Genomic DNA, 22,273 nt, shown 5'->3' with positions numbered 1-22,273 from the left:
TGGGGATTCTGGGCCGGTGGCGGAGTCACTGTCGCTTCAGCCAGGCTGCGGAGCGGACGGACGCGCCTGGTGCCCCGGGGAGGGGCGCCACCAGGGGAGGAGGAGGAGGAGAAGAAGGTGGAGAGGAAGAGACGCCCCCTTTGCCCGAAATCCTTCCAGGCCCTGACCTCAGGAGCCAGGGCACTGACAGGACAGGAGAGCCAAGTTTCTCCACTTGGGCTGCCCGAAGAGGCCGCGACCCTGGAGGGCCCTGAGCCCACCGCACCAGGGGCCCCAGCAGCACCCCGGGGGCCTAAAGCGACAGTCTCAAGGGCCATCGCAAGGTTTCCAGTTGCCTAGACAACAGGCCCGGGGTCAGAACAACAACCCTTCCAGCCACCTGCCTCAACTGCTGCCCCACGCACCAGCCCCAGTCCCTGCGCGCCAGCCAGCCCAGGTGACATGCCGGTGCTCTCCAGGCCCCGGCCCTGGCGGGGGAGCACGCTGAAGCGCACGGCTGTGCTCCTGGCCCTGGCGGCCTATGGAGTCCACAAAGTCTACCCCTTGGTGCGCCAGTGCCTGGCCCCGGCCAGGGGTTCTCAGGCGCCCGCCAGGGAGCCCACGCAGGAGGCCTCCGGGGCCGCGGCGGCCAAGGCCGGCATGAACCGGGTATTCCTGCAGCGGCTTCTGTGGCTCCTGCGGCTGCTGTTCCCCCGGGTCCTGTGCCGGGAGACGGGGCTGCTGGCCTTGCACTCGGCCGCCCTGGTGAGCCGCACCTTCCTGTCGGTGTATGTGGCCCGCCTGGACGGAAGGCTGGCCCGCTGCATCGTGCGCAAGGACCCGCGGGCCTTTGGCTGGCAGCTGCTGCAATGGCTCCTCATCGCCCTCCCTGCTACCTTCGTCAACAGTGCCATCCGCTACCTGGAGGGCCAGCTGGCCCTATCGTTCCGCAGCCGTCTGGTGGCCCACGCCTACCGCCTCTACTTCTCCCAGCAGACCTACTACCGGGTCAGCAACATGGACGGGCGGCTTCGCAACCCTGACCAGTCTCTGACAGAGGACGTGGTGGCCTTTGCGGCCTCTGTGGCCCACCTCTACTCCAACCTGACCAAGCCACTCCTGGACGTGGCCGTGACTTCCTACACCCTGCTTCAGGCGGCCCGCTCCCGTGGGGCCGGCACAGCCTGGCCCTCAGCCATCGCTGGCCTCGTGGTATTCCTCACGGCCAACGTGCTGCGGGCCTTCTCACCCAAGTTTGGGGAGCTGGTGGCAGAGGAGGCGCGGCGGAAGGGGGAGCTGCGCTACATGCACTCGCGTGTGGTGGCCAACTCGGAGGAGATCGCCTTCTATGGGGGCCACGAGGTGGGGCAGGTTGGGACGCTGGGCACGGAGGGAAGTGTGTGGCAGGGAGGCCCGGGGGCAGGCAGCCGTGAGCAGTGGGGACAGTCCAGGGCGGGCTGGGGCTGATGCCAAAGGTGTGGGCAGGCCATGGGAGAGCAGGGCTGGGGTGGGCAGGGCCTTGGGCAGCCGTGGACTCAGGCTCGGCAGTGGAGAGGCAGGAAGGCTGGGTGGGGACTGTACTGTGCTGGTTGCCTGCACGCTCCTGGCCACTTCTGCTTCCTCTCCTCCTCAAGGAGGTTGTCCCAGCCTTAGAGCTGCGATCCTAGCAGTTTGAGCCTTGAGAGGAGATGCCTGCCATTCGGGAGCGGGGACCAAGGGACGTGACCTGCTGCCTAGCCCCTCCTGGGCCCTTGGGCCCTTTGAAGGCCGGCGTCCAGCAGAGCTGGCTGGCCAAGCAGGCAGGCATTATGGGCATGACTCAGCCCAAGCGAGGTTAATGAGCAGTGCCCAGCGCAGCAGTGGGACTTGGGGTCAAGGCCACCCCCGCCTGAGCCCACAGGCTTGCCCAGCTACCAACTGGCTCAGCTGCCTTCCCGGGCCCCCAGACCAGAGATGCCGGGTCCAGGCTGCCACTGCGGCGGGACACACTTCCTGCTCCTGGCGTGGCCGCCCTTCCGCCCCGTCTGTCTCCTAGTTCCCTGGTCGGCCGGGGCGGGGCGGGCCAGGCAGGCGCTGGGAAAGGTTACTCCAGGTCAATGCTCCCTTTATCTCGCCTCAGCCCCTCCCCTTCCTCGTGCCTGGGGTTGCAGTTGCCTTGGGCCCTGCTCTCTGCGACTCAGTTTCCGTTCCCCAGTGCTTCTTGGGAGGAGGGGCACAATGGCATCCATCCCCCAAAGGCCTGTGTGTGCTCCCTGGGTCAGGTAGCCTCTTGCCCTGGGACCTTGTCTCACTGTGCACCAGCAGAGAAGCAGGTTTGTCCTCGAACTCCACAGAGAGGGGCATCCCGGGTGTGGGCCAGACTGCAGATTCAGAGAAAAGGCCCCTGGACTTCAGCCACCACTCCAGCTTCCCTCTCCTCTTTACCCGCATGCTGGGCTGCAGGGCCTTGGCAAGCAGCCGCAGCCTTGGGCGAGGCGCTTGGCACATTCCCCGCAGCTACATTGTCAGCCTTGGCTGGCACCCCTGCCAGCTCCCAGCACGAGTCTGGATTGCCGGGGTGCTTGCTTCAGGAATGGGAGATCGGGCTTGCAGGGAGCTGAGCTGTGCAGGCCGACCTGGGTGGTGGGGGCAGAAGAGAGATCACTGGTTCTTTGAAGGCCTTCGTCCAGGCTAACTTCAGGAAGTAGATTACTGGTTCTTTGAAGGACTCCATCCGGGCTAGCTTCAGGAAGTAGCGCGTTGGCCAAGAGGGTTTGTTGGCCAGGGCAGGAGGGCCCGGTGTGCATTCACGGCCTGTTTGCATAGGCCTCGGCTGGAAAGCTGTGTGGGATAGGAAAGCTGTGTGATAGGACCCCTCGGGTGGCATGTGGCCCGTGGCTGTCCCACTGGCTGATGTCTCCGTGGACACTGGCCTAGGCTCAGATCAGGGCAGAAGCAGCTGACTGGCTGGAGGGCACACAGCAGAGTATTCTGTCCTTCCTGGGATTGCCACGAGGAGGCTTATTGAAATGCACATGCACATGATCTCTTGCTTGAGAACAAAGTAAAGCTCTCTTGATAAGTCTAAGTATCATTTATAAGAAAGTGGTTCTCCTGGCAGCTCTGCCACTGTGGTTCAAATTCCCACACTGGTTGCCACCGTCAGGCTGTGTGGACTTGGGCAGGTCACTTTGCCTCCCTGGGCTTCAGTGTTCTGTGTACAATGGGCACGTGAATACACATGCAATGGGACGTGGTGAGAATCAGATGCAGAGACATGAAAGCACTTGGCAAACAGTGCCAAGCTGGGCAGCTGTCATCAGATGGCTATGGGGAGGCAAGGCTGGGGCACGTGCCCCTGGACCGAGCCCAGAAATTCACAACCCCTTGGCTACCTTGCTGGGAGCACTTCCCGACACCTCCCACCTCCCCCACCTGTCTGACTGCTGTTGCCACCTCTTCTCTGCAGATGTCCCTTTCCCCACCTGCTGGTGTCCTGACATAGTGGTGGCCAGTGCAAGAAGGGGAACAGAAGGACAGGGGAGGCCTACCCACTGCTGAAGGAGCGAGGTCCAGGCTTAGCAGTAGGGACATCCACTGGGGCGAGTCCTGTAGGGCCCAGCTCAGCAGCACATCCGTGCAAATTTCTCACCAAAAGGAACTGTGGGAAAGTTGAGGGGAGAGGGGACCTAAATAGGCCAAGGCTGTTGAACTGAGTTTTTCAGAACCAAGAGACAGGGTCTCACTGTGCTGTCCAGGCTGGGGTGCAGTGGTGCCATCACTGCAGCTTCAAACTCCAGGGCTCCAGTGATCCTCCCACCTCAGCCTCGCGAGTAGCTGGGACTACACGTGTGTGCCACCACGCCTGGCTAATTTTTTTTTTTTTTTAATTATTTTTGGTAGAGACAGCATCTCGCCATATTGGCCAGGCTGGTCTCCAACTCCTGGGCTCAGACAATTAGCCTCTCAAAGTGCTGGGATTGCAGGTGTGAGCTACTGCACTCAGCCCAAGAGACACTGCCTTTTGCTGTCCTGCGCTGCTCTTTGCTTAGTTTAGTGGGGGAAAAATTAGAACTGATGGATGATCTCTCTGGATCAGGAGGAGGGGCTAGCAGGGAGCCCAAAGAAATGGGCTCAGCAGAGGACAGAAACAAGGTGACCAGAGGGAGTGGAGAGGGGACGGCAGCCGCACTGTGACATCAGCCAGTCCCTTATATCCCGTCACACCTTGAGTTTGAGACCTGGCCCCACCCAATCGTAACCTCTGGCTCTCGGCCTTCTGATGGCCACCATGGCACAGCGTGTGTGAGTGGCACTCGAAGACTCTGACCATTGCCCCCATGGGAGCTGCCACTGTGCATGGCCATGAAGCCTGTCTGTTTCTGTCACCCCCTCAGGTGGAGCTGGCGCTGCTACAGCACTCCTACCAGGACCTGGCCTCGCAGATCAACCTCATCCTTCTGGAACGCCTGTGGTATGTCATGCTGGAGCAGTTCCTCATGAAGTATGTGTGGAGCGCCTCAGGCCTGCTCATGGTGGCTGTCCCCATCATCACCGCCACTGGTTACTCAGAGTCAGGTGAGACCCAGGGCTCTAAGAGGATCCAGGCCAGGGGCCTGTCCCCCATACCGCTGGGTGCTGGGCTCATGAGGGCCCAGCTCAGCCGGCCCGCCTCCCACTTCTGCTGCCGGGGCTGCCGAGGCCCTGCTGCCACCCTTGATGCTCTCAGAGGTTGGGCTTGCCTTGCCCCTCCTTGTTGCCTTTTGCCCTGCGCTCACCTCACGTCCTTTGGTACCACTCAGCCAAGCCCAGGACTGCAAGTCAAGAACACAACATACCACTTCTCCAGGCACAGATACCCTCACCCACCTGTCCCTGTCCTCAACCCAACTGTGACTTAGAGGTGGGAGGATGTGCGGAGTACCTCGAGTGAGCCCCTTTATCACTCCAGCCTTGGTTTCCTCGCCCTGAAACAGCTCTTGTAGGTTGCAAAGGGGAAAGACCTCCACCCTAAGGCGTTTTAGAGGAATGGGAAGCCTGTTCTACCTGTTATTTTAGTGATAAGATCAAAGATTTAGGTTTTCTGCATTCCTGTTGATTTTGTTTGTTTGTTTTATTTTCTTTTTGGTTTTTGAAACAGGAGTCTGATGTCGCCCAGGCTGGAGTGCAGTGGCACGACCTTGGCTTACTGCAGCCTTGACCTCCCAGGCTCAAGTGATCCTCCTACTTCAGCCTCCCCAGTAGCTGGGACTACAGGCGCAAGCCACCATACCTGGCTAATTTTCATATTTTTTGTAGAGACAGGGTTTCACCATGTTGCCCAGACTGATCTCGAACTCCTGGTCAGGTGGTCCTCCTGCCTCAGCCTCCCAAAGTGCTGGGATGACAGGCGTGAGCCGCCGCGCCCAGCCTGCATTCCTGTTTTGTTTCTCTACTGGATTGCAACTTCTGCATTTGATTTTTTAGTCTGTTAGTGGTTACCCTTTAAAGGATCAACACGTGGCTGGGCGCGGTGGCTCACGCCTGTCATCCCAGCACTTTGGGAGGCCGAGGCAGGCAGATCACGAGGTCAGGAGATCGAGACCATCCTGGCTAACACGGTGAAACCCCGTCTCTACTAAAAATACAAAAAAATTAGCTAGGTGCGGTGGTGGGCGCCTGTAGTCCCAGCTACTCCGGAGGCTGAGGCAGGAGAATGGCGTGAACCTGGGGGGCGGAGCTTGCAGTGAGCCAGGATAACGCCACTGCACTCCAGCCTGGGTGACAGAGTGAGACTCCGTCTCAAATAAAAATAAAAGTTAAAAATAAAAGATCAACACGCATACTTGTTAGGTTAATCAATAGCTCTGCCTCCTCCTGGACCTTAGAACACAGAAGACCCCCGTGGGGCATGGCGTCATAGCCCAGCCAAGAGTTGGATTTGTACCTAGTTTTTCCTCTTTGCTATCGCCTTATCCACACGTGATAAAACTCGCTCACACGTTTGCTGAGTTCTGTGCTCACCATTTCGCTCCTACATCTCAATGTCTCTTCTATGTTCCGTTGTCTTCCTCCAGATAGACATGTTTTTAGTTTTTGTTTGTTTGTTTGTTTTTTAACTCACAACTATACTCAGGACAAACAGTCATCAGTGCTTCTAATTCTTGATTATTTTATTGTAATTCTTTGTGTTGTTTTGTTTTTTGTTTGTTTGTTTGTTTTTTGTAGAGGCAGGTTCTTGCTATGTTGCCCAGGCTAGTGTGGAACTCCTGGGCTCAAGCGGTCCTCCCATATCGACCTCTCGAAGTGCTGGGATGACAGATGTGAGCCACCGCACCTGGCCTGTTGTAATTCTTGATTATTTTTGTTGCAAATGTTTCTATTTCACCCTTATTCCGAAGCTAAAATTGAGTTGCGCAATGGAGTCTAGGTGGACAATTCTTTTCTCTCAGCCCTTTCACAATGTCTTACTGTCTCCCTGCTTCTTCTGTAGCTGCTGACAAATCTGTAGCTGCTGACAAATTGTCCTCCCTGAGTACCCTGTGTTTTTTCTCTGGGTACTCTGATCATTTTCTTTCTTTTTGGCATTCTGCAGTTTCACTATGACGTGTTTAGATGTCAGTTTTTGTTGATTCTGCTTGAGACTTGTTATATGTCCTTTGAATATTCAGGTTTTTCAATCATTCTGGAAGATTCTCAGCTATTAGCTTTTGAGATATTGTCTGACTCTCATTCTTTTATCCCGTTCTTCTAGAACTGGCAACCAGCGCTGGACTTCTGACTCTCTTCATTGTGTCTTTTGGTTTCTGTTTACTGTTTCCCATCTCACACTGTGCTGAATTCTGGGGATGCCCTCAGGCTTTCTTCCTGCTTGCTCATTTGCCAGTTCACCAGTTTTCTTTTCGGCCATGTCTAATTGGAATTTTGTTCACATTTCAGTGGCTGTTTCTGTAAGTTCTATTTCATTCTATTTCAAATAGAAATTTGAAAATGGATATTTCCTTTTTCAAGTAGAAATGTCAGGCTGTTTCTGTGTCTTATTTGCTCATCTTTTTGACTGCTCCTTTTATGCTGTGTATCATGTTAGTCATACTTACCCCACCGTCTCTATCCGATGGTTTGATTAGCTTCAGTTCTTGGGAGTCTCATTCACCTGTCTTCTGTCTGCTGGTCCTCACTCATGGTGGATCATTTCCTTGTGGGTTTTGCAACAGAACTTCTATAGGGATTGATATGACCTCAATGGAGGGTGTAAGTCCGTATTTCTTTCTGTTTTGGCCAAGCACTCCAGGGTAAGCAGTTGGAGGCCGTTAGTTAGTGTGGAGGGGATGGTTCCTGAAATGAGAGGTGGTTTCATTTGAATTCATTTGAACTCCAGGCACATTGTTACAAATTCTTAGAGGAGGCTTTTTGTTCATTGCTCATAGAGCCCAGGCTAAGCAAAGAAAGCTTCCTGGTCTTTGCCCTGCCTGCCTCTGGGGCTTTCAAAGGATCACCTGGCTTTCTGCTTCTCTTTGCTCCCAGGAGTTTCCCTTGCTTTCCATCAAGCTTGGCTCTGCTTGAAATAGTGTCATAGTTTTTACGCAGTTTGGTGGGAAGAGGGTTTTCAATTTATAAACAGAAGTCTGATTCTCTCCCTGTTTCTGTTTCCACCTCGGGGCTTCCATGCCCTCAGCCGTCTGTGTCGTCCTCTGGGTGACTCACCAAGAGGAAGGATCAGCCTTGATGCCGGCGTGGGTGCCCCGCCCAGTCAGCGCACCTAGCCCCAGGCACCGAGGCAGCCCATGAAACAGCACCTGCAGCCGCTTCGCTCCATGGCTGCCACTGATTGCATCAGGCTGCTCCCTGCCCTGAAGGCCTAGGACTTTTCTGAGCCTCTGCTATGCCAGGCTTTGTGGGCTCCTGGCCCTGCTCTGCTGGCCCTCAGAGCCAGCAGCCTTTGAAGGCTGTGAAGCGCTCCCTTTCCCCTGGCTTGATTGGTTCTGTCCTGTGGCCTTCCGTTTTTTGGGGGGGTTTTTTGAGATGGAGTCTCACTCTGTCTCCCAGGCTGGAGTGCAGTGGCACGATCTTGGCTCACTGCAACCTCCGCCTCCTAGGTTCAAGCAATTCTCCTGCCTCAGCCTCCCAAGTAGCTGGGACTACAGGTACACACCACCATGCCTGGCTAATTTTTGTATTTTTAGTAGAGATGGGGTTTCGCCATGTTGGCCAGGCTGGTCTTGAACTCCTGACCTCAAGTGATCCATCTGCCTTGGCCTCCCAAAGTGCTGGGATTATAGGCATGAGCCACTGTACCTGGTCCTGTGGCCTTCTTATTTCCCCAAATGCCAGGCCTGCTCTGTCTTGGGGCCTGTGCCAGGAGCACTCTTTACTCTGCTGCCCTGTGGCACAGCCCACCTATGCAAGGCCCGACCTACCTACCACCACCTTTCCTGTCTCCTTCCCTGCCTCATTGCTCTCCCAAGCACTGAACACCCCGTCAGTGGTGCTTTTCTCTCTCCCTGCCATGGACTGCAAGCCCCGTGGAGGGCAGGGATTTTTGTCTGTTTTGTCCCTGCTATGTCCCCTGCACTGGGTGGCTAGTGAGGGCTCCAGGTGCTTCAAGGAGGTACAGCTGCTGGTTGGGGAAGATTTAGATAAGCTTTGCTGGGCTGGCGTGCAAGGCAGGTGGGCTCAGGAGATGGGCAGGGCCTGTGGCTCCCACTCCAGCCCAGAGGCCTTGCTCTGTCCAGCTCCAGGGCCCTGGCCTTAGTTGCCCAAGGCTCCAAGAGAACCTGCAGAGGGCAGCTGGTTCTGCGCCAGGATGCCCTAGGCACAAAGACTTGCAGACCCTTCCCTTTGTCCACAGAGACTGTCCAGCTCTTAGAATACCTGGGGAGGAGGGCTGTGTCCTTAAGAGCACGGTGGGGGCCGGGCGCGGTGGCTCAAGCCTGTAATCCCAGCACTTTGGGAGGCCGAGGCGGGCGGATCACGCCGTCAGGAGATCGAGACCATCCTGGCTAACACCGCGGAAACCCCTCTGCCTCTACTACTAAAAAATACTCAAAAATTAGCCGGGCGCAGTGGTGGTGCCTGTAGTCCCAGCCACCGGGAGGCTGGAGTGGTGAGAAATGGGCGTGAACCCAGGGGGCGGAGCTTGCAGTGAGCCGAGATCAGCGCCATCGCACTCCAGCCTGGGCACAGAGCAAGACTCCGCCTCAAAAAAAAAAAGCACGTGGGAAGGAAGGTCCAAGGCCTTCAACCTTTAGGATTAATGTCCCCACCCTGCCAGCCCAGTCTAGTTCCCTGGTTTCCCAGGCCAGGCCCCTTTCCACCCTGCATGGCCCTGAGCTGACTCTACGTTTCATGTCCTCCCCCAGCCCCCAGCCAATGATCCCTGAGGCTTACCCCTCAGGATCACACACACCCCTGGATAGAGTCCTCAGGTCCTTCACAGGACCTTCCCACCACCTCAGCCACACCCCAATACCCTCAGAGGCAGCCTTCACCCTTGCTCCCCACCTCTGCTCCTGTGGGGACTCTAAGGATCAAGAAACTGAGAGGGCCATTGACGAGGGTCAAGGGTGCTGCCACGGGGCCCTAGAGTGTGACAGAAAAGCAAGTTAAGACAGGAGCAGCTCCTGGGAGAAACAGACACCAAACAATATGGCTGCTGGCCCAGAGGTCAAAAACCATGGTGTAGAAGTCAGGAAGTAGGACATTAGGCTGGGCGCGGTGGCTCACGCCTGTAATCTCAGCATCTTGGGAGGCCAAGGCGAGCGGATCACCTGAGGTCAGGAGTTTGAGACCAGCCTGGCCAACATGGTGAGACCCCGTCTCTACTAAAAATACAAAAAAATTAGCTGGGCTTGGTGGCAGGCGCCTGTAATCCCAGCTACTTGGGAGGCTGAGGCATAAGAGTCACTTGAACCTGGGAGGCAGAGGTTGCAGTGAGCCAAGATCACACCACTGCACTCCAGCCTGGGCAACAGAGCAAGACTCTGTCTCAAAAAAAAAGAAAAGAAAGAAAGAAAAAAAAAAAGAAAGTTGGTGTTTCAAAGCCAAACAGCCCTGGGCGTTGGATGACAAAGTTCAGATATTCCCCAGGAGGGGCGACATCAGTGGTGCAGGACAGAGGGCAGGTGGAAGGAGTTGGTTGTACCCAGAAACAAAGTGAGATGCCTGCTGGTGCATTTTAAAAATCAATGTTATTGAGATGTAATTAACATACCATACAATTCATCCTTTTCCATGTACAATTTAAATTCATTCACAGAGTTGTGCAGCCATCACCACTAACTCCAGAATGTTTTATTTTTATTTTATCCCCCAAAGAAACCCCAGACCCATAAACGGTCACTCCTCATTCCCTCTCTCCAGCCCCTGGCACCCACTCATCTGCTTCCTGTCTCTGTGGATTTGCCTATCTGGACATGTCCTAGAAATGGAATCATGTGCTCTGTGGCCTTTTGTGACTACCTTCCTTCACTGAGCATCATGGTTTCAAGATTCGTCCATGTCATAAGATGAATCAGTCCTTCATTCCTTTTCATAGCTGAATAATATTCCATTGTGTACATAGACCACAATTTCTTTATCCATTCATCCATTGATGGACATTTTGGGTTTCTTCATGTTTTGGCTATTGTGAATAACACTGCTGTGAACATCCATGGACAAGTCTCTATGTGCACAGATATTTTCGTTTCTCCTAGGTGTATAGCTAGGAGTGGAATTGCCAGGTCACACAGTAACTGGACAGTTCACTTTTTGAGGAGCTGCGAGACTGTTTTCCACAGTGGCTGCCCCATTTTACCTTTCCGCCAGCAGTGTTGGAGGGTTCCACCGTTTCATCCTGGCTAGCACTGGTTGTCATCTCCTTTGTGTTCTAGCCACCTAGTGGGTGGGAGGTGGTATCTCTTGGTGGTTTTGATTTGCATTTCCCTGATGACTAATGACGCTGAGCCACTTTTGATGTGCTGAGTGGCCATTTGTATGTCTTCTTTGGAGAAATGTCTGTTTGCGTCCTTTGCCCATGTGTGATCAGGTTAGCTCTGTCGTTGAGTTGTAAAAGCTCTTTGTATATTCTGGATACTGCACCCTCATCAGATGTGTGCTTCACCAGTCCAGAGTTTTCTCCCAGCCTGTAGGTTGTCTTTTTCACTGTCTCCATGTTGTCCTTTGGTGCACAAAAGTGTTGAGTTGGATGAGGTTTAGTTGATGTGTTTTTCTCTTGTTGCTCATGCTTTTGGTGTCCTAGTGAAGGAACTGTTGCCATATCCAAGGTCGTGAAGCTTTATCCCATTTTCTTCTAAGAGTTTCATAGTTTGGGCTACGCTACACATCACCCTATGATGTGCTCTGGGTTGGTTTGTATGTATGGTGTGAGGAGTCCCTCTCTTGCACATGGAGAGAAAGAGAGAGAGATCTGGTTGCCTTGGCACCATCTGCAGAAGGGCCTGGCCTTTCTCTCCAGCGGCTCATTTTTAACTTTCCACTGTCTCTGCCCCTCCCCGCCCCGCCACCCACCCCTCTGGGGCTTTGCAGATGCAGAGGCCGTGAAGAAGGCAGCCTTGGAAAAGAAGGAGGAGGAGCTGGTGAGCGAGCGCACAGAAGCCTTCACTATTGCCCGCAACCTCCTGACAGCGGCTGCAGATGCCATTGAGCGGATCATGTCGTCGTACAAGGAGGTACCTCTGGCCCAGCCCGACCCTTGCCGTCCTTGCCATGCTCCTCTCCCTGCAACTGGCAAGGGCTGAGCCAGGGTCACCCTCCCTCAGGTGACGGAGCTTGCTGGCTACACAGCCCGGGTGCACGAGATGTTCCAGGTGTTTGAAGATGTTCAGCGCTGTCACTTCAAGAGGCCCAGGGAGCTGGAGGACGCTCAGGCGGGGTCTGGGACCATCGGCCGGTCTGGTGTCCGCGTGGAGGGCCCCCTGAAGATCCGAGGTAAGGCTGTCCCCTCCCTATGAGTGACCCCGCCCCTGCTGCTACTGCAGATGCTGACCTGCTGCCCCAGCTCCTCCCATTCCTGCTCCCTCACTCAGGGACCTCTGTGCGCTTCTGGCCCATCCCAGTCCACCCAGGACGGGAGGGCTGCCCAGCAGGGTCTTTGAGGACTTCGGCCTGGTCCAGCTGGGCCCCTGGAGGGTTTCCTGGGGAGAGAAAGTTCCAGTCAGTGTGTCAGCCGCTGGCTGCCATGGGAGGCAGGTGCTGCAGAAGTGGGTGGCGGCCCAGGGCACCGTACTAGACACTGAGGGAAGAGTTCAGCTTGTTGGAAAACCTGGCTGTGTTCCCTAGGGGCCCTGGACCACAGGCTACTGGTGGGGAACCAGCTGGCATGCTGCCAGGGGCACGCAGACCCCCCAGAATGCAGACGGGTTGCCGCCACTCCTTCCCCTCCCCACCCCCCGCCGTACTCTCTCTGCAGGCCAGGTGGTGGATGTGGAGCAGGGGATCATCTGCGAGAACATCCCCATCATCACGCCCTCAGGAGAGGTGGTGGTGGCCAGCCTCAACATCAGGGTAGGTCCAGCGGGGAAGGCGCCAGCCACGCACATATGCAAGCCTCAGCCCTTGGTTCCCGCCTGTCTGTGCTGGCAACAGCCATTGTCCCTAGATCTACGTGGCAGGTGGGCCAAGGTCAAGGTGAGAGACCAACGTGTCTCTGACTGTTCATCCTGGGGCAACAGAGGCTGATAAGAGAGACCAGTGATACCAGGATTGGCCAAGGTTCACCCCGGCGTTCCTGGCCCTATCATCTGATGCCAGCTCCCCATACTCCTAAGAAAGCCAAGACCCGGGCGGGGGGCTCTGCTTCAAACCTTGCCACTCGACCTCTCTGGGAAGGCCACAGATTACCTGTGTCCCCAGCCAGGGGTTTAGATGGGGCTGGGGAGCAATGGAGTGAGGGGGAGACTGGGGTGGAGGGACAGGTAGAGAAGTGACAAGGAATCACTCATTCATTCATTCATTTAACCAATATGCCCTGAACTCTGAGCTGGGCACCAGAAACCTGAGGTAAATCAGGAGCCCTGCACTCAGGGAGTCCTCACCGTGGAGGGGCACTAAAGTGTTACAAAGGTCTCCAGGTGGACAGCTGTTCAAGGGACAGTGGGGATCACAAGAAGAGTGGTCAAAGTCCCTCGGGGTGGTGGGGGTGGGATGAAGCCTTGCCCAGGAGTCGCTGCGAGCAAGTGGGCAGGCAGCTGACGGTAGAGGCCGTGGGCCTGAGGGGCAGCTCACACAGGACAAAGCAGACAGGAGGGGCATGCCAGGGAGGAGGGGCGTGCCAGGGAGGAGGGGCGTGCCAGGGAGGAGGGGCGTGCCAGGGAGGAGGGGCCAGCATAGGTGGTTACCCCTCACCGCTGGCAGTGGCCACTCCTAGGATATCGGGGGAGCTGATCACCAGTGAGTCTGAGGAGGGTGGTTTCCAGGCTGGCCCCGGGCAGCACAAGCAGGCAGGGGCAGCAGGCAAGCTCACAGGGCCCCTGCACACTGGGCCACAGCTGCTCAGGGAGCCAGGTGTGCAAGATGGGGCAAGGCCCAGGCCCGGCCCCTCAGGAGGGGACAGTCAGGTGGCTGCATTAGCATCCTGTGGCTGTGGTCACAAAGTGTTACAAACTTTGAGTGGCTTTCCCAGCAGAGATGGCCTCTCTCCCAGCTGGGGAACGGCAGTCCGAGAGGAAGGCGCAGGCGGGGCGGACTCTTGCCGAGTACCGAGAAGGCGCCTCCGCTCGGGGCCTCTGTCCCAGCTTCTGCTCTGCTGCCCATCTGCGGGCTTCCCTGGCTTCTGCCACGGCAGGTTGGCCTCAGCCTCTGTCTCCACACAGCACCCTCCCTCTGGGTGTGTCCGTGTCTCCGTCTGCCCTGCCATGACATGGGTCACATTGCATTAGGGCCCACCCTTCTGCAGAATGACCTCATCCAAACCTAATTCGTCACGTCCGCAACGACCCTGTTTCCAAATCAGCTCACACTCCAAGGTAGTGGGGATTAGGGTTCCCACATAGGAATTTCAGAAGACACAGTTCCGTCCATGACACCGCCTGAGGTAAGCTAAAGACTACGCCCTCAAGTCTTCCCAGGAGCCCTGTGTAGCATTGTTGTTACCGTGGACTTCACTGACTCCAGGCCCCCGGCCTCCTCCCTGCACACAGCCCTCCCCCCAGCCTGGCTGGCATTTTCCCGAAGTAGACGTTTCCTAGCTCCAGTGAGGACCATGGAATCAGTGAATTGAGGAGCCTGGGGTCCATGATGCAGAGCCCAGGGGCCACTGTGGCATCTCTGGGTCATTCTGGCACCTGGGAAGGCAGTGGGTCTGTACTGTCAGTCTAGAGCCATAAAGAAAGTACCTTTTGGGCCGGGTGTGGTGGTTCATGCCTGTCATCCCAGCACTTTGGGAGGCCGAGGTGGGCAGATCGCTTCAGCCCAGGAGTTCAAGACCAGCCTGGGCAACATGGCAAACACCGTCTCTACAAAAATTTTTAAAAATACAAAAATAAGCCAAGTGTGGTGGCCGTGCCTATAGTTCTAGCTACTTGAAAAGCTAAAGTGAGAGGATCTCTTGAGCCCAGTAGGTTGAGCCTGCAGTGAGCCATGATCCCACCACAAGGCCCTGTCTCAAAAAGAAAAGAAAGAAACTGCCTTTTGTCCCCAGTGACTCAGGAGGCCAAGGTGAGAGAATTGCTTGAGTCCAAGAGTTTGAGACCAGCCTGTGCAACATAGCAAAACCCCGTCTCTAAAAAAACATTTAAAACTTAGCCAGGCATGGTGGCGTGCATCTGTAGGCCCAGCTACTCAGGAGGCTGAGGTGGGAGGATGACTTGAGCCAAGGAGTTGGAGACAGCAGTGAGCTGTGGTCACACCACTGCACTCCAGCCTGGGCGACACTGAGATCTCGTCTCTTGAAAACAAAGTGCCTTTCAGGGTAGTTCCTTAAAGGGGCCTGAGAGTTGACCCTGCACTTGGATTCCTGGTGAAGTGGAAGTTGGATGGGACTGAGGATGGCACTGGCTGTGTTGAAACACACCTACTCGTTCAGCTGTGGCAGAATAGGCCCTTCCTCTTGTGCTGGACCCACGTTCTCTGGGCATGTCAGGGCCTGAGGACAGGGCCAGGTCTTGTCCATTCCTATGTCCTGGGCCAGGCATTTAGCGAGAGCTAAATTTAACTAGGGCCATGGATGCTGGATCCCATCCCCCAGGCCCTGCTGTCCTTTATCAACAGATCAAGAATGGCCCGCCTGCTGGCCTCGGGCATTGGGAGCCTCTCAAGGCTGGGCAGGAGGCCATAGGGTATGGGAAGGAGCCTGCGCTCTCTGGCGTCAGTGGCTGTTGCCCCTGCAGGTGGAGGAAGGCATGCATCTGCTCATCACGGGCCCCAACGGCTGCGGCAAGAGCTCCCTGTTCCGGATCCTGGGTGGGCTCTGGCCCACGTACGGCGGTGTGCTCTACAAGCCCCCACCCCAGCGCATGTTCTACATCCCACAGAGGTGAGGAAGCCCATGCGTCTCTCCTGCACCTCTTCCTGCCTGTGCGCTCACGCATGGCTTCCTGCAGAGGCCCAGGAAGTGGTGAAGAGTCAGCACCTCAGGAGAGGACACCGAGGCACTGTCCCCAGAGCCAGAGACAGGCTATGGTTCCTGCTCCCTCCAAACCCGCCCAATCCACTGCCCTGTTTTGGATCTGTGTGGGGTGTGTGCACGGGCGGCGACGTGAGCGTGTGGGTGCGTGTGAGCGTGGCATGTGGACACTGCCTGGGAGGCGCAGAGTATCTTGGGAGAGGCAGGGCCAGCCCTTCCCTCTATGGACACCCAGCTTTCCCACAGGCCCTATATGTCTGTGGGCTCCCTGCGTGACCAGGTGATCTACCCGGACTCAGTGGAGGACATGCGAAGGAAGGGCTACTCAGAGCAGGACCTGGAAGCCATCCTGGACATCGTGCATCTGCACCACATCCTACAGCGGGAGGGAGGTAGGAGGCCTGGGGCTGGCAGCCGCCTTTTGTCCCACTGTGGCCTCTCCCTTGGCCTCCAGGGAGTGAAGATTATCTCAACATCCAGGAGTCTAAAGTGCCAGGTGCCACAGGGGCGGGACAGAGGGTGCTGCCTCTAAGGCCTGCCTACCAGGGAGGACCAGCACCACACAGATGGCCCCAGGTGGCATGGGTGCTCTAGAGAAGGGGGCACCTAACAGGGATGTGCACCTCATTGGGGGACCCAGGATACCCTCTCCCAGAGAAAAGAGGTCTGAGCTGAGCCCTGCAGAATGCTGAGCGGTTACCCTGTCGGGGAGCCAGGGACAGCAGGGCGGAGTGCGGCCCACAGGCTTGGTGGCACGAGAGGCTAGCTCACAGAGTCCCCTCCGGACCAGACGGGAGCCTAGGCTTTCCCTGAGCAGGATCAGACGCTCTTGGAAGGACCATGGGGCGGTGGGCAGGGGCAGGCACATGTGTACAGTGATGGCTACTGTCCGGAGGTTTGTGCAGACGCTTGGAGGGGGCTGGGGCCAGCAGAGTCGGGTGGATTCTGAGATGAGTTCATGGAAAAGGAGGCCAGACTAAGCTGTTGTCTTGTCCTGGGCTTATCAAGGAATGCTGCTTGTTCACAGTGTCCATCGTGCTGGGAGAGCAGAGGAGGAGAGGGGGGTGCAGCTGCAGGGTCATGGTAGGAGTGTTTAGTTCTCTCTTTGAATTCTGATCCTCTGGGTTCAGCTTCCAGCCCCCAGTGCTGGGTGCAAGATTGCCCTGGGCAAGGGCCTCGCCTTGCTGGGGCTCCCCTTCACAGTTCAAGGGCACAGGCACCAAGCCCTGCCTTGGTGGCAACATGAGAAGAAGTGGCTCCTGCAGGAAATGGCTGGGGTGTTGTCACCTGCCTGTGGAGGAAGCGGGGACACAGGTGGCGATGGCAGTGGAGCAGCCCCTGGCGTGGCCCTGCTTCTTGCTCCTGCTGCCCTCAGCCTGGGAGCAGTGGCCCCTCCCGCCTCTGTGGCAGCCTGAATGCCTAGGGCCTGTGGCCGGCCAGCATGAGCCGTGAGGATGGAGTTGAGCTGCGAGGAACAGAACCGGCCTCCCTGCAGTAGTGGCTAAGATCGTTTGTGAGTTTATTCTGCTGAGCTGTTAGGTCCCAAGAGAGCCAGGCCACGGTTGCCGGGGCTGGCCCTGCTCTGTGAAGGTCCCAGGGCTCTAGGCTTTTCTACCAGGTCACTCTGCTGTGTGTGGCCTCCATTTCCAAAGTCACCTCATGATACAGGGGGGCTGCTGCAGCCCTCACATCATGTCCCAGGCTGTAGGATGGAGGAAGTAGAAGGGAAGGGGCAAAAGGTATGTGCCTTCTATCTTTTAAGGAAGGTTCCAGAAGCCACCATATTGAATACTTACAGTTACATCTCATTGGCCACAACTTAGTCTCATGCTCACACCTCACCACAAGGCCACCTGGGAAGCGTAATCTCTATTCTGGGTGGCCATACACCCTGTCGCCACTTCCAGTCCTGGGCCGCAGGGGAAGGCAGCATGCCCGAGAATACAGGAGGGGCCACTTCTGCCGCAGTGCCCCGGCCCAGTGGAGCAGCCAACTCACCTGCTTGTTCAAGCAGCCCACTCGAGCCTTGCCAAAGTGCTGGCACAGGGCAGTGACAGGAGGCCCAACCCCTGTGGGTGGTGACAAGCCCCTGGTCTGGGGAGAGCACTGTGGCAGCTCTGGGGCTCTGTGCCAGGGAATTGTGTGGGTGCCCTGGGGCTGCCATAAACCGCAGGGGTGGGTCGTCTCCTGCATCCAGCAGCCTGAGATCCAGGTGCCAGCAGGGTGGACTCCTTCTGGGTGTCGTGACAGAAGGATGTGTTCCAGGCCTCTGTCCTTGGCTCGCAGATAGCCCACTTCTCCCCGTATATCTTCACCTCATGTTCCCTCTATGCACGTCCTCTGCCCGCATACCCCCTTTTTATGAGGACATAGTCATATTGAATTAGGGTCTACTCTGATGACCTCATCTTAGTGTGATCACCTCCATGAAGGCCCTGTCTCCAAATAAGGTCACACTGAAGTGCTGGGGCTGGGACTCCACCATATCTCTTCTAGGAGAAGGCATGATTCCAGTCCCCACTCCTCCATGATTAATGCCTGGCAGACGGACAAGGACACAGAGGCACAGTGGCCCTGTCATCACAGCCAGCTCATTCCCACAGCTCCCCCAGCTCCCCGGCCGGCCCCCAGGGCTGGGTGCTGGTGGAACTGAGCCAAGACCCTCGCCCCCGCCCAGGTTGGGAGGCTATGTGTGACTGGAAGGACGTCCTGTCGGGTGGCGAGAAGCAAAGAATCGGCATGGCCCGCATGTTCTACCACAGGTGAGCACTCTGGGCTCCCTGGGGTCCCCTGGAAGGGGAAGTAGCAGCCATGGGGAGGCCTGGGCTCAGTGGAGCCTGAGCTGGGCTGAGGTACTGGGCCCTGGAGGGTACACAGACTCTCCTCTCGGCCCGGACCCCCAGGCCCAAGTACGCCCTCCTGGATGAATGCACCAGTGCCGTGAGCATCGATGTGGAAGGCAAGATCTTCCAGGCAGCCAAGGACGCGGGCATCGCCCTGCTCTCCATCACCCACCGGCCCTCCCTGTGGTAGGTGCCCTCTCTCCCTGTCTGGGGTCGGTGGGAGTGGCAGCCTGAGGGGAGGACGTGGCCTGGTGAGCCCAGCAGCAGCAGGCGGCTCTCATCAGCAGCCCTCGTGCCGTGCCCCTGACCCTGTCCCTCTCCTGGCCAGGAAGTACCACACACACTTGCTACAGTTTGACGGGGAGGGTGGCTGGAAGTTCGAGAAGCTGGACTCGGCTGCTCGCCTGAGCCTGACAGAGGAGAAGCAGCGGCTGGAGCAGCAGCTGGCAGGCATTCCCAAGATGCAGCGGCGCCTCCAAGAGCTCTGCCAGATCCTGGGCGAGGCCATGGCCCCAGCACAGGTGCCGGCACCTAGCCCACAAGACCCTGGTGGCCTCCAGGGTGCCTCCACCTGACTCGGCCTTCCCCGGCCCCTGCCCCGCCCCCAAGCTCAGATCATATGAAGGAGACAGCAGCACCCACCTGCGCATGCACCCTGCCCCTGCATGTCTGGCCCCTCCTAGAACACCCTTCCCGCCCTTGGGAAAGTAGATGTGGAGGGTGATGCCCTGCATAACCCCCACCCTGACCCTCCCACTCCCTGGGGGGGCTGTTCCACAGTGACTGGGCCCTGTCCAGGGTAGTGAGTCTTCTACTTTGCTCCGCGGAGGAAGCTGGGGCACGGGGGCCCAGTGCTGGCCACAGCAGCGCAGCCGAGCCCCAGGAGCCACTCAGGCCACAGCCCCTGGTGCTGCAGGTGGCCTCCCTCCGGAGACTCGAGTCCCCATGATTCCCTCCTCGTCAGTCTCTCAAAGACCCCATGATCCATCCCCTGAGGGTGGCCAGCCAAGGCTTCTGTCCCATGGGATGCCATAAAAGCCACCCAGTGGGACCCATGGTCACACAGAGCCCCTCACCTGCATCCTCTCCCCCACGAGAGCCCTGAAGAGCCCACGGGAGAGGGACGCACAGCACTGCCTGCCGAGCGAGAATGTAGCCGCAGCCCCCTCGGCCCCTCACCTCTTCTTTCTACAGCCTAATTTATTGGATTCCCTATTCGTAGCCATCTCCATGGCCAATGTGACTACCCTGCCAGCAGCGGGGGTGGCCCAGCCTCTGAGTCCCATGGGGCCCTGGCTCCCACCGGTGCCAAACCCAGCCCCTGTGGCCGTCACCCCGCCAGCCTACACTGCCAGCCGCCACCGGGGCACACGGGCCTCTGCTTGCCAGCCGGGAGTGCAGACACCATGTTCCCAGCTCAGTGCCAAAGAGGGGTCACCAGGGGGAGCTGTCTATAGAGCCAGCGCCTGCCCGAGAGACCCCACCGCCACCGTGTGCCTTTCCCAGGCCCTCAGCCCTCGGGCCGGGCGCCACCCCCAGTCCCCCCAGTAAAAGCCTCCATTGGCAAATGCAGTCCTTCCTCCCTGCCTCGGAGTCTGGTGGTGTCTGCTGCGGGTCTCAGGGAGAGATGGAGGAGAGGGAGTGGGTTGCCTGTGGGGGAAAGAGTGAGTTTGGGAAAGGAGTGGGCCTGACCCCCAAGCCCTTCTGCGGGGGAAAGTCACCAGAAGACACGGTCCAGCATGTCCTCCACCAAGCCTCACACCAATGCTCTTAGGGTTCCCATGACGGTGGCAGGGCAGAACCTGCAACAACATTGCACAGAAATACTGGCTGAGCCCAAATAGGACTAGGGGAGGGAATCATGCTGGTCCCTGTGGGAGGAGCACAAAGGCAAGAGAAGGGATGTCTAAGCTGCCACACAGGGTGCTGCTGGCTCTTCTAGGGAGAAGGGGCCATTTGTGCAGGGACCTGGGGGGAACCAGGAGCACAGCACAGGGTGTTCGTGCTGCATGCAGGGTAAGGGAGGGCTGCGGCCGGCGGGCCTTGGAGGCCACACTACAGAGGCAGGACTTAGCCCAGAGGCCACCAAGGCGCTGTCAGCAACAGGGAAGCAGTGTTGAGTTCTGCAGGCTGCATGTGAGGGTGGCTGGTGGGAATGGGGTGCAGCAGCCCACCTGGCCTCAGAGGCACTAGAACTGAGAACAGCTGTACGGCCATACCTTTATGCATGAATGGCCATAGCCTCCCAAAGGTGGGGCAGCCTGAGTGCTCGTCAACAGACAAATGGACAAACAGCCTGTCCATAAGGCGCAGTGCCATTCCGCCATAACATGACGGATAGACCTCGAAGAGTTCATGCTGGGTGAAAGAAGCCAGACACAAACGTCCAGAATAGGCTCATCGGGACAGAAAGCAGACAAGTGGGTGTCAAGGGCTGGGGCAGGGGAAGGAAAATGGGGCGGGGGTCCTTTTAAAAATATATATATATATATAGTATGTATTTTTTTTTTTTTTTTTTTGAGACGGAGTCTTGCTCTGTCACCCAGGCTGGAGTGCAGTGGCCGGATCTCAGCTCACTGCAAGCTCCTCCTCTCGGGTTCACGCCATTCTCTTGCCTCAGCCTCCCGAGTAGCTGGGACTACAGGCACCCGCCACTTCGCCCGGCTAGTTTTTTGTATTTTTTAGTAGAGACGGGGTTTCACCGTATTAGCCAGGATGGTCTCGATCTCCTGACCTCATGATCCGCCCGTCTCGGCCTCCCAAAGTGCTGGGATTACAGGCTTGAGCCACCGCGCCCGGCCTATTTTTTATTTTTTAATGAGACAGGATCTCACCCTGTCACCCAGGCTGGAGTGTAGTGGTGCAGTCATAACTCACTGCAGCCTTGATCTCCCCGGCTCAAGCAATTCTCCTGCCCCAGCCTCCTGAGTAGCTGGAACTACAGGCGTGTGCCACCATACCCTGCTAATTTTGTGATTTCTTTTGTAGGCAGGATCTCACTATGTTGCCCAGGCTGGTCTCAAACTGCTGAGCTCAAGCGATCGTCCTGCCTGAGCCTCCCACAGTGCTGGATTATAGGCATGAGCCACCCCACCCAGCCTCAGATTTCTTTTTATTGTGAAGAAAATGTTCTGGAACTATAGAGCATACTAAATGCCACTGAATTGTGCACTTTAAAGGGATTGATTGTGTATTTTGTGAATATCACCTCAAAAGCAGATAGATGGTAGATGATTGATGGATAAATTGATACATAGATATATACATGTATAGACATGATTGATATAGATGATTGATAGATGATGGATGATTGATGGGTGATAAGTGATAGATAAAAGATAATACATGATAGATACATGGATAGATAGATGAATAGAGAGAGAGAGATGATTTAAAATTTTTTTAGAGATGAGATCTCACTATGTTGCCCAGTCTGGACTCAATGTGCTAGCATCAAGTAGTCCTCCTGCCTCAGCCTCCTGAGTTGCTGGGACTACAGCCACATGCCACTGTGCCTGGTGATAGATAAATGATTGAAAGATAGACATGATAGAGGCATAAATGATAGACAGATGGAGAGACATGATAACAGGTAGATAGGAAGATACATGAGATAGATCAATGATTGATTATATAGATAAATGATATAGATTGATAGATTATTCATTATAGACTGATAGGTGGATAGTTGATTGATAGATGATCGATTGATTGGTTGATTGATTGATGGAGAGAGAGAAGAAAGCATAGCCATTGCAGCCACCCAGACAAGACATGCTGAGGCCTGAAGTTCCAGAAGTTTCGAGCAGTTGGAAGAACTTGACAGGCATGGGGGCAGCTTCTTCAGGGAGTGGAGGGGGCAGCAAGGTGCCACTGGGTTCTGGTTTGGAAGGTTAGGTGAGTGACAGCACCCTTGGTGGACAGAGGCAGC

At 56.5% G+C, this 22,273-nt stretch overlaps 1 protein-coding gene across 1 annotated transcript; it reads left to right on the top strand.

The window, feature by feature from the left end:
• The first annotated feature begins 3 nt into the window (after nucleotides 1-3).
• Nucleotides 4-19,922, top strand: ABCD1 (ATP binding cassette subfamily D member 1). Its single transcript, XM_003918462.4, has 10 exons — nucleotides 4-1,341; nucleotides 4,356-4,536; nucleotides 11,464-11,606; nucleotides 11,697-11,865; nucleotides 12,347-12,441; nucleotides 15,264-15,409; nucleotides 15,746-15,891; nucleotides 18,177-18,261; nucleotides 18,403-18,528; nucleotides 18,671-19,922. The coding sequence occupies exons 1-10, from the start codon at nucleotides 442-444 to the stop codon at nucleotides 18,915-18,917; spliced, it is 2,238 nt and encodes a 745-aa protein (XP_003918511.1). The 5' UTR covers nucleotides 4-441; the 3' UTR covers nucleotides 18,918-19,922.
• The last annotated feature ends 2,351 nt before the right edge of the window (nucleotides 19,923-22,273 follow it).

Source organism: Papio anubis, chromosome X, assembly GCF_008728515.1.
Source record: "Papio anubis isolate 15944 chromosome X, Panubis1.0, whole genome shotgun sequence".
NCBI classification, from domain to species: Eukaryota; Metazoa; Chordata; class Mammalia; order Primates; family Cercopithecidae; genus Papio; species Papio anubis.
This window is presented reverse-complemented; position numbering and strand designations above follow the sequence as displayed.